At 55.2% G+C, this 13,206-nt stretch overlaps 1 protein-coding gene across 1 annotated transcript; it reads right to left on the bottom strand.

Annotated features, from left to right (window-relative positions):
- Nucleotides 1–1,111: 1,111 nt before the first annotated feature.
- On the bottom strand, nt 1,112–12,910 carry KCNK18 (potassium two pore domain channel subfamily K member 18). The gene is made up of 3 exons (XM_035020899.1): nt 12,691–12,910; nt 10,016–10,144; nt 1,112–1,908 (listed from the first exon to the last, which is right to left on the bottom strand). The coding sequence occupies exons 1-3, from the start codon at nt 12,908–12,910 to the stop codon at nt 1,112–1,114; spliced, it is 1,146 nt and encodes a 381-aa protein (XP_034876790.1).
- Between the last annotated feature and the right edge of the window lie 296 nt (nt 12,911–13,206).

Raw genomic sequence — 13,206 nt, 5'->3', positions numbered from 1 at the left:
CTCTGAGACAAGGATTTGTGTGCAAGTGGGTCATTTGGGGGTGATCCCAAGAGGAATGGAGAAATGAAACTGAGATGAAGGAGACCAAGACAGGGGAAGTGGATGAGCAACTGAGGCTCCATTCCACTGGGGAACTCGGCGAGACAGTGCTGGATACGACCCAGAGTCAGCCCATGGGAGGGGCAAGCAGCTGGGCACCATCCATCCACCTGTTCCTGTCAGTTGTTGATTGAGGGGTACGCCCAGAAGCACTCACCCCTTGGCACTTCTAGACTGCCCCGCATAGGCTCGTGCTTTAGTGACTAGGGACAGTTCTCAGGCAAAGGAAGCTGGAGTCCCAGGGCGTAAGAGTGGGGCATCTACAGCATCTGCTACACAGCTCAGCTCATTCACGTGCCAACTCAGGAACAGCTCAGGAGAGTATCCCCCTCACTGAGCTCCAGCCGTCTCCTGTACCAACCATCCACCCGGGCATCTACATTTGCACACGCCTACTCTCTCAGGAGGCGCCATTCCTCCACCCTAGTGACAACACTGGTCCACACAGAATCTGGCTGTCGAAATAGCCCAGGCCCCTGAGAACACAGGTGACAATCCCACCCTGGCCTCAGTGCATTTTGGGTGGGCCAGGATTGGGCTGACCTTGCACACGTCCATGAATGCGCACATTCAAGAAAAGAGGTGGTTCAGACTCACCCTGTTTCATCAAGGGTGAACAGGGAGTAGCTCGGGAAGATGTTAATTGAGCTGAAGGTACAAATTGCAAGAGCAATGGTAATTTTTTTTCTGGTGACTCAAGAAAAGCTGTGACATTCATAAGGTGCTTTCATCTACATCAGGTGGGAGGTTTGAAAAATGAAGGCAGGGCTCCAGTTAACCGGGCTTTGGAGGATGGTGAGTTTTTTTTCTGACGTCTTGATATGAAGGGCATTAGCCACGTTTCTGCAGGGCCTCAGGACCAAAATCAGCCCTCATGCAGGATTTGTCTCTAAGCCCCAAGGTCTCAGGGGACAGGCTGCAGGGACACCAGTTCCAACTACCCTGGCTCCCAAAAGACAACACGAGGAAACCAGCTCAGCTGGTGTTTGTCACACAAGAGATGGCGGAGATTTCACTTTTTAACAGGGTGGTAAAATACCCCTTTTGCAAAGAACAGCATGAGATTTTTGTAGATGTGAATCAGCCTGTTTTGCACCAACTTGAAAGCGATGCACACGATCTCCATCCCAATGATGATATAAATGGAGAAGAACAAGAAGAAGTGGGGGTGTTCTAAAACGGTATCCCCGAACCCAATGGTGGTCAGTGTGACGAAGCAGAAATAGAAGGCGTTCTCAAAGTCCAGCTTCTTCTCCCAGATGGGGAGGATGGCAGCCGCACAGGAGATGTAGGCGAACACAAGGAGGGCGATGACCGAGAGGGGCACGTCCAGCTTCTCCACCTGCCGTCCCTCCTGGTCCAGATTGCTGATAAGCGAGTAGGAGAGCCTCCCCGACACCAGCTCGGGACACGAGTTACTCCTCTCCACGGCCCGCAGGGGCAGGTGCAGCGTGTTCTGCTTCTCTCGTGCAAGAAGTCTCTCGAACAGATCCGTGTTTCTGCTTGGGGTGGACGGACACGGGCCGGGGTTGGGGCCCGGAAGCTCTTGGGCATCTATGACGATCCTCGGGACAACCTCGCCCACGGGCTTGGTGGCTGGCTTTCTGCAGAGCAGGCGGGAGCACCAGGAGGGGAGGGGAGGTGGGAAGAATGGGAGTTTTTGGAACCGATGATAGGACGTGGACAGGATGGTGGCCAGGATGTCACCTGTGTCCGTGAGGACTAGGAACATCAGCGGGATGCCAAAGAGGGCGTAGAGCATGCGCAAGTATTTGCCGAGCCTGGTGACAGGGTAGATGTGGCCGTAACCTGAAAAAGAGGACAGAGCCCAGGGTGGTTGTCTGCTCTTCCCCCTCCCCCAAAAGAGCTTTAAAAAGACCTTCTGTCATTTCTCCTCCCTGGTATGATGGTTTACACAATGTGTTTGAAAATATTCAGCTTAAAGCATTCATCCGCCGTCTGGCCTTGGGCTCGCTTTGGTGGCGGGAGTGACAGGTGGAACTCAGCTTCTCTTTAGGATGAGGAGCAATTCATGTCCAGATCTTTGACCCAAGATGTCCTTGGCAGGGGACAAGCATGTCTGGGAGTGAGCTGATCCCTTTTCATTTTGCTACAGTCATGTCTAAGCATCCACATGGCAGGATGAATGCAGGGGAGAGGCCATGGACGGCTTTGCCATCAGACCCACCTCCTCCTTCATCCTCCACGAAAGCACCTGTTGTTAAGAAGCCACTCTTGTCCTCCCCAGGATGTCCGGCCCTCCTCGTTTATTTGTTCCTCTATAACAGGCTACTAGTATCTTCCATCTGCAGTGGAACGATGGAAGGAATGAAATACAGCTGCTGCCCTCAGAGCCATTGTGTTTTAGGAGATTGGACAAACCCGTTCACAAATGCTAGTGAAGTGGTGAGGACCCCAGCATCTAGAATCTTACCAACCTGAGTTCGAATCCCAGCTCTGCCATTTACTAGAACGTTACTTGACTTTGGCTCACATTTTCAAGTTTCTTGTCTGTAAAATAGGGATGACCATCCTTGCTTGGTATACTGACCAGCTGGAAGGATTATGTGAGCCCAGGGTCTGACCCATAGTGGGCAGCTGAGAAATGTTGGCAGCCCTGCCCTCAAGCTGAGAATAGCTGCCAGTGGCGCTTACCGTGGGCTGGTATCGACCTACCAGCAGAGGTAGACATCGTTAGCACCATTCACAGGTGGGGAAACTGAGGCTTGGAGAAATGGAGCAACCCGGCCAAGAGCATTCAGGGACAAAGAGTGGAGTTGGCAGCCAAACCCCTAGACCCACCCAGCTGCCACGCCAGCATTCATCCCCGCTGGGTCAGGAGCACCCAAGGGCATGGAACCTGGCAATCCTTACGAACCAGTCAGCCAAGCAAAGGGAGGGGTGGGCTGCAGCTTCCGTTCTCTTCAGGAGCCCCCCGTCCTTCCCACCCCAGCCCCAACCCTCCTGTCTACAGCAGGGCAGGAGCAGAGAGGCGTCAAACCCCACAGCCCAGGTAGCTGGATCTTCTGGAGTGAGCGAGCTCAGTGATTTCAACAAAGTGAGGGAAAAGCTTTTGTATTAAATGCCTGTGTTCAATTTTTGATGTCATAAGGGATGATTAATACAGGAAAACCTAGGCCAATTATGTAAATTGATTTGAAGGCATTTGCTAGGCTGGCTAAGCCCCAGCCTCCTCCAGGGCTCCAGCTCCCTGTGGCCGACTCTGGCCTCAGGCTCTGCCTTCCAGGAGCATGCACGTGTTCAAGTTGCCCACCCTCACCAGGGTCCTGGAGAGGGCTGGGGACCTCAAAGGGTCTAATCAGTTGGCATCCACCACAAAGCACTCCACGCCACCCTTGATTCCACGAGGCACCATTTGGTGGCAGGGGCAGTTAAATCTGAATGTACATTCACAGCGTATGTGCATATTTAGCCCTTACTGCATGTGCTGGGGACACAGTGGTGAGGTATCCAACCTTGCTGAGCTTCTGGTTTAGGGGGAGAGGCAGATATGAATCAAATACCCACACTAGTGAGTATGCTATGGCAGATGGAGATCAATAAAAGGACATAAAAGAGCAGACTGTTCCATGAGCAATTAGAACAAAGGCGCCCATCCTGGATTTGCATTTATTGAGCACCTACCTTATGCCAGGCACTTGTGGGTGGGGTTGGGGGTACAACAAGAAACAGGCGGAGATCCTGCCCTCTAGTAATCCTAGTTGAGAAGGAAGCAAGGCCGTGAGCTTAGCTCTCCACCATCAGCAGGATGTGGCGACAGGTGTATGTATGCACCAGGGGACAGGAATGGGAGCCGCATTGGTTAACCCTCCCATTAGAAACCCAGGTTTGTTCCATGGGGCAGGACTTGTTGAGACAGTGCCAAGGGTTCCAAATGCCTCTGTTGCCCCTCCCTGTTCCATGAGGCTCACTCGCAGCTCCAGTCCTCCCCTCTAGGAGAGGAGGTTGCAGAAGTGGCCTCAGCGCCTTGTCCAGGCTTCAGTAAAAGCCCAGAAGCACTGAGGCGATGAAGGTGGGGGTGGGGACTTAAAGGGGAAGGTGGAGAAGAGGAACAGAAGTGGGCCATGGTGGGATGACCACCTGCCCAGTTTGCCTAGGGCTGAGAGGTTTCCCAGAACACCCTATTTTCTGTGCTAAAACTGTGGCAGTCCCAGGCAAACTGGGCAGGTGGTCACTCCAGCCATGAAGAAGGGTGTGGAAAGAGTCTCTGGAGCAGGGAAGATGAGGGAAGAGGGCACCTGGAGCCTCTCCTGGAGGGGCAGGAGCTCAGAGAGGCCTGGCCACGGAGTCCTGGTAGAGCCTGGGCCCTGAATATCAGCAAAGATTCTTGTGCCAAAGCTTATCATGGGCCCCACACAGCCATCAGTCCTTAGGATGTCAGCAACAGCCATGAGGGCCCAGAGATGGGGACCACCCTGTTTTCTAGATGGTGGATGAGCCCCCTGGGTTCCTGTGCACCCCCCGGTGATTCAGGAGAGGCTCCACAGTAGAAACCTCTCAGCTTCCAGGAGAGGGTCCCAGGGTCAGATCTATTTTAAAGAAAAGAACATCCCATTTCTAGGATAAAGTGTCTTTTATTTTATTTTATTTTTTATTTTTTATTTATTTATTCATGAGAGACAGAGAGAGATAGAGAGAGAGGCAGAGGGAGAAGCAGGCTCCCAAGGAGCAGGGAGCCCGATGCGGGACTCAATCCCAGGACGCTGGGATCATGACCTGAGCCGAAGGCAGACGCTCAACCATCTGAGCCACCCAGGTGCCCCTAAAGTGTCTTTTATAATGAAAATTCCCTGCATAGCGAAATCCCTAATGCCTGCAACCACCATTACCACTGCATTTAATGGACAAGGAACAGGGAAGTCAGGTGACCTGTTTGGGGTGGCACAGCTCAAAGCTGACACGGGTGTGCACCCCTTACCTGAAGACTTCCCCTGTCCACCTGCCACCCTAGTGTTCTCCTTGGCAAAGGTGAATTTAGTGGATTTAAACTAGAGGTGGCTGCCTCTAGGTCGAACATGTTCAGAGCCCAGGAGATATGCCATATTCCAGAAAATGCATCAAGGAAGCAAATCTCAGAGAGCACACGGCCCCTGTGAAGGAAATTGTATTAACTGTACCAATTACTGAATGCTGAAATGCATAATGGAAAATCCTATCATTTCTTATAATGTATTCATATATTCCAATACGGTCAGTCCACTCCACTTAGGCTGTGAGTATTTAATAGTCCATGCACTTTCTTTCTTTTCTTTCTTTCTTTTCTTTCTTTCTTTCTTTTCTTTCTTTCTTTTCTTTCTTCTCTTTCTTTCTTAGTAGGCTCCATGCCCAGCATGGAGCCCCCCCAACGTGGGGCTTGAACTCATTACCCTGAGATCAAGAGTCCGAGGCTTAAAGGACTGAGCCACCCAGGCACCCCCACGTGCTTTACTTTCTCATCCAGGGGGACTGCCCCAATTGGAAATGACTGGGGATTGACCAACTCACACCTGCCAGGTGTCCCTTTTTCAGCATCAAGGCCAGGTGCATTAAGGGTGACCCAGAGATGTAGGGCAGGAAGCACTTCCAACACTGTTATTGATTACATGCGGTGGAGAACCTCCCCAACATCCTCTTCCAGTTGTAATTACTGGACGGCATGATATCCTAATTGATTTGATAGGAGCATCGCTTTCTTGGGATTTAAACCAAGATAATGCATTTCCATTAGATCAGTGGTTCACAGCCTGGACTCCCATTAGAATCACCTGGAGGGCTCTGAAAAATACTGAGGCCTGGGTTTGTCACTAGAGACTCTGACTTGATTGCCACGGGTCCAGGCTTGGGAGCTTATAAAAGATGCCAGATGAGGGCGCCTGGGTGGCTCAGTTGGTTAAGCGACTGCCTTCGGCTCAGGTCATGATCCTGGAGTCCCTGGATCGAGTCCCGCATCGGGCTCCCTGCTCGGCAGGGAGTCTGCTTCTCCCTCTGACCCTCCCCACTCTCATGTGCTCTCTCTCATTCTCTCTCTCAAATAAATAAATAAAATCTTTAAAAAAAAAAAAAAGATGCCAGATGATTGCAATGTGCAGCCAGGGCTGAGAACCCTCCACCAGGGTCAGTGCTTCGCAAACGTTAATGTGCATCAGCATCACCTGGAGAACTTGTTAAATACAGGTGTCTGGGCCCCACATCCATAGTTTCCAGCTCAGTAGGTCTAGGATGGGGCCTGAGAATTAATTCTCATTTCTAACAAGTTCTCAGGTGATGCTCATGTATGCTAACAGGTCCAGGGACCACTGCATTAGATCAGTTCTCAACGGGGACAATTTTGCCCCCCCCCCCCAGGGGACATTTGGCAATGTGGAGACAGCAGGGGAAGAGGTGGGGGCATTGGGGGGGTAGAGGCCAGGGATGCTGCTAATCATCCTACAATGCACAGGACAGCCCCCGCCACAAAGAATCATCTAGCTCGAGACGCCCACAGCGCCAGCCCAGAAAGCCTGCGTTACATTAATCCCCAGAAGTTCTGGAGGCAAAGGAAAACAAACTGAACCCCTTTGCTCATCTCCACTATCTTCCTTGGGGCTACTGTTTCCCCGGCACGGTTGCTACACTGAGCTACAGGTTTCCCTGGAAAGGCCAGCTGCACCCTGCCCCTGCCTTGCTGGCTGTGACCTCCCTGTCCAGAGCCTCAGCTCGCTGCAGGAGGCCGCAGCGCCTACCCCACAGGACTGTCATGTCATGAGGATTAGACAAGATCATGCATGTAAAGGCCGTGCGGGCCATGCCCAGTGCTGGCAACTGCTCGGCACTGCAGTAGTTGGTGGTTTTCGTTCTGCGGGTTACCGGTACCTCCCGCGGGTAGCGGCGACGGAGGGGAAGAGACCGGCTCCGAAAGGAGCCACATGGGGGCGCTCGTGGACACAAACACGGGCCCATTCGTGACGCCCGTTGCCACAACTCTGTCCCCCCAGCAACCGTTCCTTCCTCTTTCCTGGGGTACCACTGCTCCCCCACCTGCTTTAGGGATAGAGCCAACCGGTCTAAGTCATTCTGGTGATCTAATCCGCTTGCCGGGACTGGCTTAGGGCTGGGAGTTTTCTGGGGAGAGTTTCTATGCTGGTGGTGATGGCCATCCCTTTCTCTGTCTACGAGATGCAGTGAAGCCCCGGCGGGAGTGGACATTGGTGACCTGCTGAGCAGGATGGGAGAGAACCTGACGCTCAATGCCACGGCTGAGCTGCACACGGACCAGCCCCAGGGCTGTCTCCACCGGACTCCTTACTCCGGAGGGAACACGTTTTCCTTGCAGTTTAAGCCAGCTGGGTTGGATTTTCCATTAGTGGCAGCTGAGAGGATCCTGGCTGCCACTTACATTTATCCTCACACTGATCTGAAAGGCAGGCCTGGGAGGCGTTACAGATGAGGGGACGAGGCTCAGAGGGGCCACATTGCCCCCTGGTGCTCACACCGCTGACCCAAGGTGGCCAGCCTCCAGAGTCCACAGCTAACCAGTGTCCGCCACCCCCACGTGGGAAGGAGCCTCAGCACGAGCACGCAGCCACGGCCAGGGCTCTGTGACCCTTGTTGGCCCATCCCTCTCAGGGACTGGTACTCTCTTGAATGAAGACGGGGCCCCAGGCCTTTTCCCTGACCAAGAGGGGCAGGGGCTGAGCCATGGGCCCCACTCCCGGTGGGGATGCTGACCCAGGAGCTCCCGAGCCTTGGCGGAAGGCAGCCTCACCACCTCCACTCCTGTGACCCCCATCCCCAGCAGGGGACACGCCTGCCAGCCCTGGCATGGCCCCTCCGACCTGGCCCTTCCTGCTGCACCGCTGCGGAGGGAAGCCAGGGGCTCTTAGTTACTCGAGCATCCTCAGAGGCAGACCCAGGGACACAGCGCCCAAGTTCAAGAACAGGCCCAGCCCCCCAGCTCAGGAGGCTACTGCTCTGCCATGTCCCCCCCACTCCTGTCCGCTCTCTGTTCGGTCACCCAGGAGCCCACACCTCGTGTGGCCCCTGAGAAGAGGATCTGGAGCCCCTTTAAATGAGCAAGTGGCCACTGCAGGGGACAGCTGTGCCCCACACCCTCCCCTCTACCCTGGGCTCTGGAAGGGCTGCCCTGGGCCAGTGACTTGCACATAAGGGATCTTTGCTTTCTTTGGGGGCTGAAGACACACGTAAAGGAAGGGCAGGGAGCAGGGTCAGGCTGGCTCCTTCTCTCCGAGTGCCTCTCCTTCCAGGCACCGGCATCAACTCCAGGCAGACACAAGGTCTCTCTGGGAATTTGAGCAGCCCCTGCCCCCCAGGCACAGGCAGGCTCTCCCTGGGGCTCCCTGGGCAGGGCTGGGCAGGGTCCCTGCAGCACCCCACAGACCTGCAAGGCTGGCAGGCTGCTCTGGGGAAAGAGCACTGGACTTGAAGTCTTGAGGCCTATTCGTGGGCACCAGCTCTACTCACTGTGTGCCCTTGGCCCCTGGCAGCACCTCTCTGGGCTCAGGCTCCCCCAGCTGATTCATAAGACCTCGCTGAGCTTTAAAGGAGGCAGCGTAGTACAACCCCGGGGTAACTGTTAGCTCCCATTACCATCGCGGTCCTTCCTCCCTCCAACCTCACTGTTAGTGCTCCCAATCCTGCGCTGGCCCATCGGCCTCCCTCCCCACACCACACCCCCCACTTCGGTGCTCCCTTCTGTCCCCTGGGAGTCAATTGCCATCTATATGCTGGTGACTCTGAAACCCAGCTCCGCAGCCCTGCCCAGAGCCCTGAGCCCCAGACCCACATTTCCAGCAGTGCTGGGTGTCTCCCCTCGGAAGCTCCACTGGAGCCTTGACCTTGACTGGCCCTGAATCATCACTTCCATCCCCAGGCCCAGCATCCTCACCACCCTCCCCACAGTCTGCCGGTCCCACCCAGCAAAGCTAGAGACTGCCGTGCCTTCCTCATCCCCCAGGTATCCAACCACTGCAGACTTTCCTGCAGCCTTCCTCCAATCCACCCCTCTTCTCCGTCCTCATGACCATTGTCCTGGATGAGGCCATTGCCATCATCACTCACATAGGCTGCCACAGAAGCCGCCCTACCGCTCTCCCTGCTGCCAGTCTTACCCTCTCTGATCCCCCCACCCCCCATGCTACAGCTGGGGTGATCCTTCTGGAATGCTGAGCTACCGTGTTCTTCCCTTGCTTAAAACCCTCTAGACATTCCCCACCGCCCTCAGGATGAACCCAACCTCTTTGCCCGGCTTGCAGGGCCTTCCCGTGGACTGGCCCCTCTTCTCCCTCCCACCCCTCGTCACCCCTAATTAACCTTACAGTGCCTGCCACCCCTTCTGCTACTGGGCCTTTGTCTTGACGCCCACCTTCCCCCACACTGGTGACTCCTGCTCTCCCTGCCTGACTCAGCATGGCCGGCATCCCCTCCCGGGAACCTTTAAAATGTTCTTACCACTTAAGTCTTGCCTCTTGGACCACCCCAAGCCTGGGACAGCTGCCCCTACTCTGCGCTCCCACGATACCCCGAATACTTCGCGTGCTGACCACATTCGATGCCCGGGAGCCTGGGCTGGCAGGCACCGCTGGCAAGAGGTTGTCGTACGAGAACATTCAGCCAAGGGGCAGGAGGGGGCTGAAAGGCTTCCCCCACCTTGCTCCCTGGGGCCTCCACCCGGGCAAGGGGCTGCACCCACCAGAAGGAAGGGCATTCTTTCCGAATTCCCACCAGCAGGGGCCCCCACCTTAGGAGCACAGCTCTGCTCACCGGCTTGGTGGACCCCACACAGGGGCGGCCCCCATCACCATTTCTTGACCGAGTGAACCGAACATTCCACCTCCCCACCAAGGGGCCCCAGCCTCCCCCTTCTCCCTCTTGCTCCCCCACATCTCTCTCCCAGGCCTGCCTTTGCCCTAGGACTTACCCACAGTGCTGATCACTGTGCAGCAGAAAAAGAGTGAGCTCAGGAAGGACCAGTCTGCAAACTTGCTAAACCAGTGGGGCTTCACCTTCTGCAGCAGCGCCCCGAGGTCCCGTTTCCTGCCTTCCTCAACTGGGGAAAGGGAGGACCAGAGTGAGGCAGAGGGTTTTGCTCCAGACAGGTCCCACCACGCGCAGGGGTCTTCCCCAGGGACCAGCACGCCCCCTGCCTTGTGGACCCTTAATGCCAAAACCTGGTTCTGCTTTTGCTGTCTCTGCACTTAGTTCCTGCATTTAGTGCCTTCAGAGATGACGAGGCCACACCCGCCGTGAGAGGAACCCCCCAGGGAGAGGCCCACCGGGGTCCGACCCAAGCTCAGCCACAGGATTGCTGTGTGGCCTGAGGGGGCTTCCTGAAACTTCTGAGCCTCTAAGTCTTTCACTTTGCAAAGGGGCATTCTACTTCTGCTCAGTCTCTCTCAGAGGGTTCTTGAGAATTGAAAGCAAAATGGGTCTTATGAAATGCAAGCTCTTATATGGATACAAACCATCCCCACTCCCAGGGGTCATTACGCCTGATGGCATTTGGTACTCACACTGGGATCTGTGGGCACCGAGGCGCCTGAGGATTTCTGGGAAGCCTTGACTTTCACAACATCTGACCCAGGGCCAACAGAGCAGGACTGGGGCCCTGGTTCCTCAGGGAGGTTCCCAAATAGTTCTGTTGGCCTGGGTGGCCAGTGGGCTTTAGGATCCCAGAACCATCTTGGGACTCCGGCATGCAGGGGGAAGTCAGTACTTATGTGAAAGGGTGCCGACCTGGGAGTCCAGACATCCTAGACCCGGCTCTGGCCCTGAGTAGCTCCCACAGCCGTGGACAAGAGGCTTCTTTCCGAGCCTGTTTCCCCACCAGGGAGGCAGCATGACGTGGCAGTGATAAGTGGGCTCTGGAGTCCAAATGCCTGGGGTGGAATCCTTGGCTCCACTTTGTAGTTTGTGACCTTGGCCATTTGCTTAACTCCCAGAGCCTCTGTTTCCTAATCTGTGAAAGGGGTCAATTCATACAGGCCCCTGGGGTTGGCGTGAGGATTAAGTGGGATAACGCAGGACATGTTCAGCACAGGGTCTGCGCTTACTGAGCATTTTAATCTCCAACAAAAATCAGTACAAAATGGGGTTGGAGGGGCGCCTGGCTGGCTCAGTCAGAAGAGCATGTGCCTCTTGATCTCAGGGCCGTGAGTTCGAGCCCCACACCGGGTGTGGAGATTATTCAAAAAACAAAAACAAAATGGGGTTGGACAAGTGCTGTATTCCCCTTGTATTCTGTGCGTCAGAATCTTTAGAAACTTTAGAAATAAGATTCCCAACCCAGCTCTGGAAATCCTGATTTAGTGGGTTTGGAGAAGAGCCTGGAAATGTGTATTTCAGACAAGCTCCCTGGATGATTCTGATGTGTGGCCAGGGTTGGGAAGCTCTGAACTTGTTACCCTCAGGGCCAGGGGTGGCTCCGAGTCCAGCAGGTGGCAGTGGCAGAGGACACCTCCTGGGTCAGCCGAGTAGGCGTGTGTCTGCCTGGTACAGATGCAGAGAGAAGGAGTAGGACCCTCCATGGAGGAGAGACTGCCTCCTGTGACCAGCCTCCCGCCGGCCTCAGCTGAAAGAACCTGCTCGAGAAGCAAGGTCAGGCCCAATGAAGGAGCCGTGAGCAGCCCAGCTGAGGACCTACCTGTCACCCCAGGGACATCCTTCCCCTCACTTGTAGAGGCTGTTTTTCCTTTGTCTTTTATTTATTGACTCTCTATATTTTTATTCTGGTCTGATAAATACATACTTGCAAGCTTTGGGGGAACAAGGCAGAGCAGTAGTAAGTGACTAAAGATAAATGAAAGGCAGTAAGGAGATAGGTAAAGAGCCTGTGCCTTTCAAGAGGCCTCATGTGCTTTATCTGCTTCCCACAGGGTCCCTATGCTTGGCAGGCCTGAGACTGTGGGCCCCCACTGTCCAGCACACTGAGACCCAGAGAGGGCAACAGCTCTACCTCAGATCACACAGCAAGTTGGGGGAGCAACCGGGACTGAAACCAGGCGCCCAAGTTACCAATTCCCTTCCCCTGAGTCTGACGGTAGAAAAGGCCATTGGGAACAGGAAATGGGAGAGAAGGGGGGGGCCCAGGCTGCTCCTCCGAGGGGGCCAAGCCCAGTTTAGTTGCCTGTTGAATCCTAGTTCCTGTAAACTGAGTCATGGGGCCAGGCAGGCATAATTCGGAGGACCAGCCTATGAACCCCCAGCCCCAACTCTAGTCACCCATTGTCCCCCAACCAACCTCACCAAATCTCCAGCAATCCATCCTCCTTGGAGCCTGCCGGTCTGGGTGGGGCTGGGAACTGAGGCAAAGGGAAGGGAGCTGGTCCTTCCAGAGCATGTACTTGGTGCTCAGTGCTTTCCCTACATTCTTCATAGCAACACTAACAGGCTGCTGTTGTCCCTGTTTTATGGAGGAGAAAACTGAGGCTCAGAGAGAAGTGGTTTGCCTGAGGTCCCACACAGAGATGGGGAGGATCCAAACTGAGGGCTCCCAGACCCCCCGCCCCCCAGCCTCCTGCAAGACAGCCCTCTGTTCTCTGGGGGCTGCCTCCACCCACGGAGAAAAGGCCCACCCCACCCAGGTGAGCCACCTACCTGTTCTGTTGCATTTCAAGATGCCACAGAGCTCCACCAAGAACTCCTCAAATTCCGGGTCATTTGGCCCCAGGTTCTGGCCGCCCTCGATGGCTGAGAAGAGGGCGGCACCCAGCAGTGCATAGGTCACCAGGGAGCAGAGGAAGCAGAGGCGAGGGAAAAGCTTCTCCAGGGCCTCCTGAAAGCACCTCCGGGCCAGGGGTAGCCCTGCAGCCTCCATCCTCCCAGGAGCGCTCAGAACAGGAGGAACTGGTGGAAGAGGCGGGAGCAGGCCCCAGCTGGAGCAGGAGGAGGGACGGGGGAGGAATGGGAGTGCCCAGGGAATGGCCAGGCTCCAGCACTAAGTGGATGGTGCGGGTGCTTCCCCAAGGACTGGGAAGCAGCCGGTTCTCATCACGTTCAGTTACTTAGATGGCACCCCCCTAGCACCCCAAATTGCTATTGATCCGCGGGCCCGGGAGCTGCCCTGCAGGGGATTTGGGTAGATGCTGTGGGGGTGGCTTTGTGCTTTGGCCT

This window comes from Mirounga leonina, unplaced genomic scaffold, assembly GCF_011800145.1.
Source record: "Mirounga leonina isolate KUSES-001 unplaced genomic scaffold, KU_Mleo_1.0 Mir_114, whole genome shotgun sequence".
Taxonomy (NCBI): Eukaryota; Metazoa; Chordata; class Mammalia; order Carnivora; family Phocidae; genus Mirounga; species Mirounga leonina.
Note: the sequence above shows the minus strand (reverse complement) of the source record. Positions and strands in the feature narration are given on the sequence as shown.

Coding starts and splice junctions, on each gene's coding strand:
- KCNK18 (XM_035020899.1), bottom strand. CDS start 12,910: ATGGAGGCTGCAGGGCTACCCCTGGCCCGGAGGTGCTTTCAGGAGGCC. Junction 10,145..12,690: donor CTTGAAATGCAACAGAACAG/GTAGGTGGCTCA, acceptor CCCTTTCCCCAG/TTGAGGAAGGCAGGAAACGG. Junction 1,909..10,015: donor CACAGTGATCAGCACTGTGG/GTAAGTCCTAGG, acceptor CCTCTTTTTCAG/GTTACGGCCACATCTACCCT.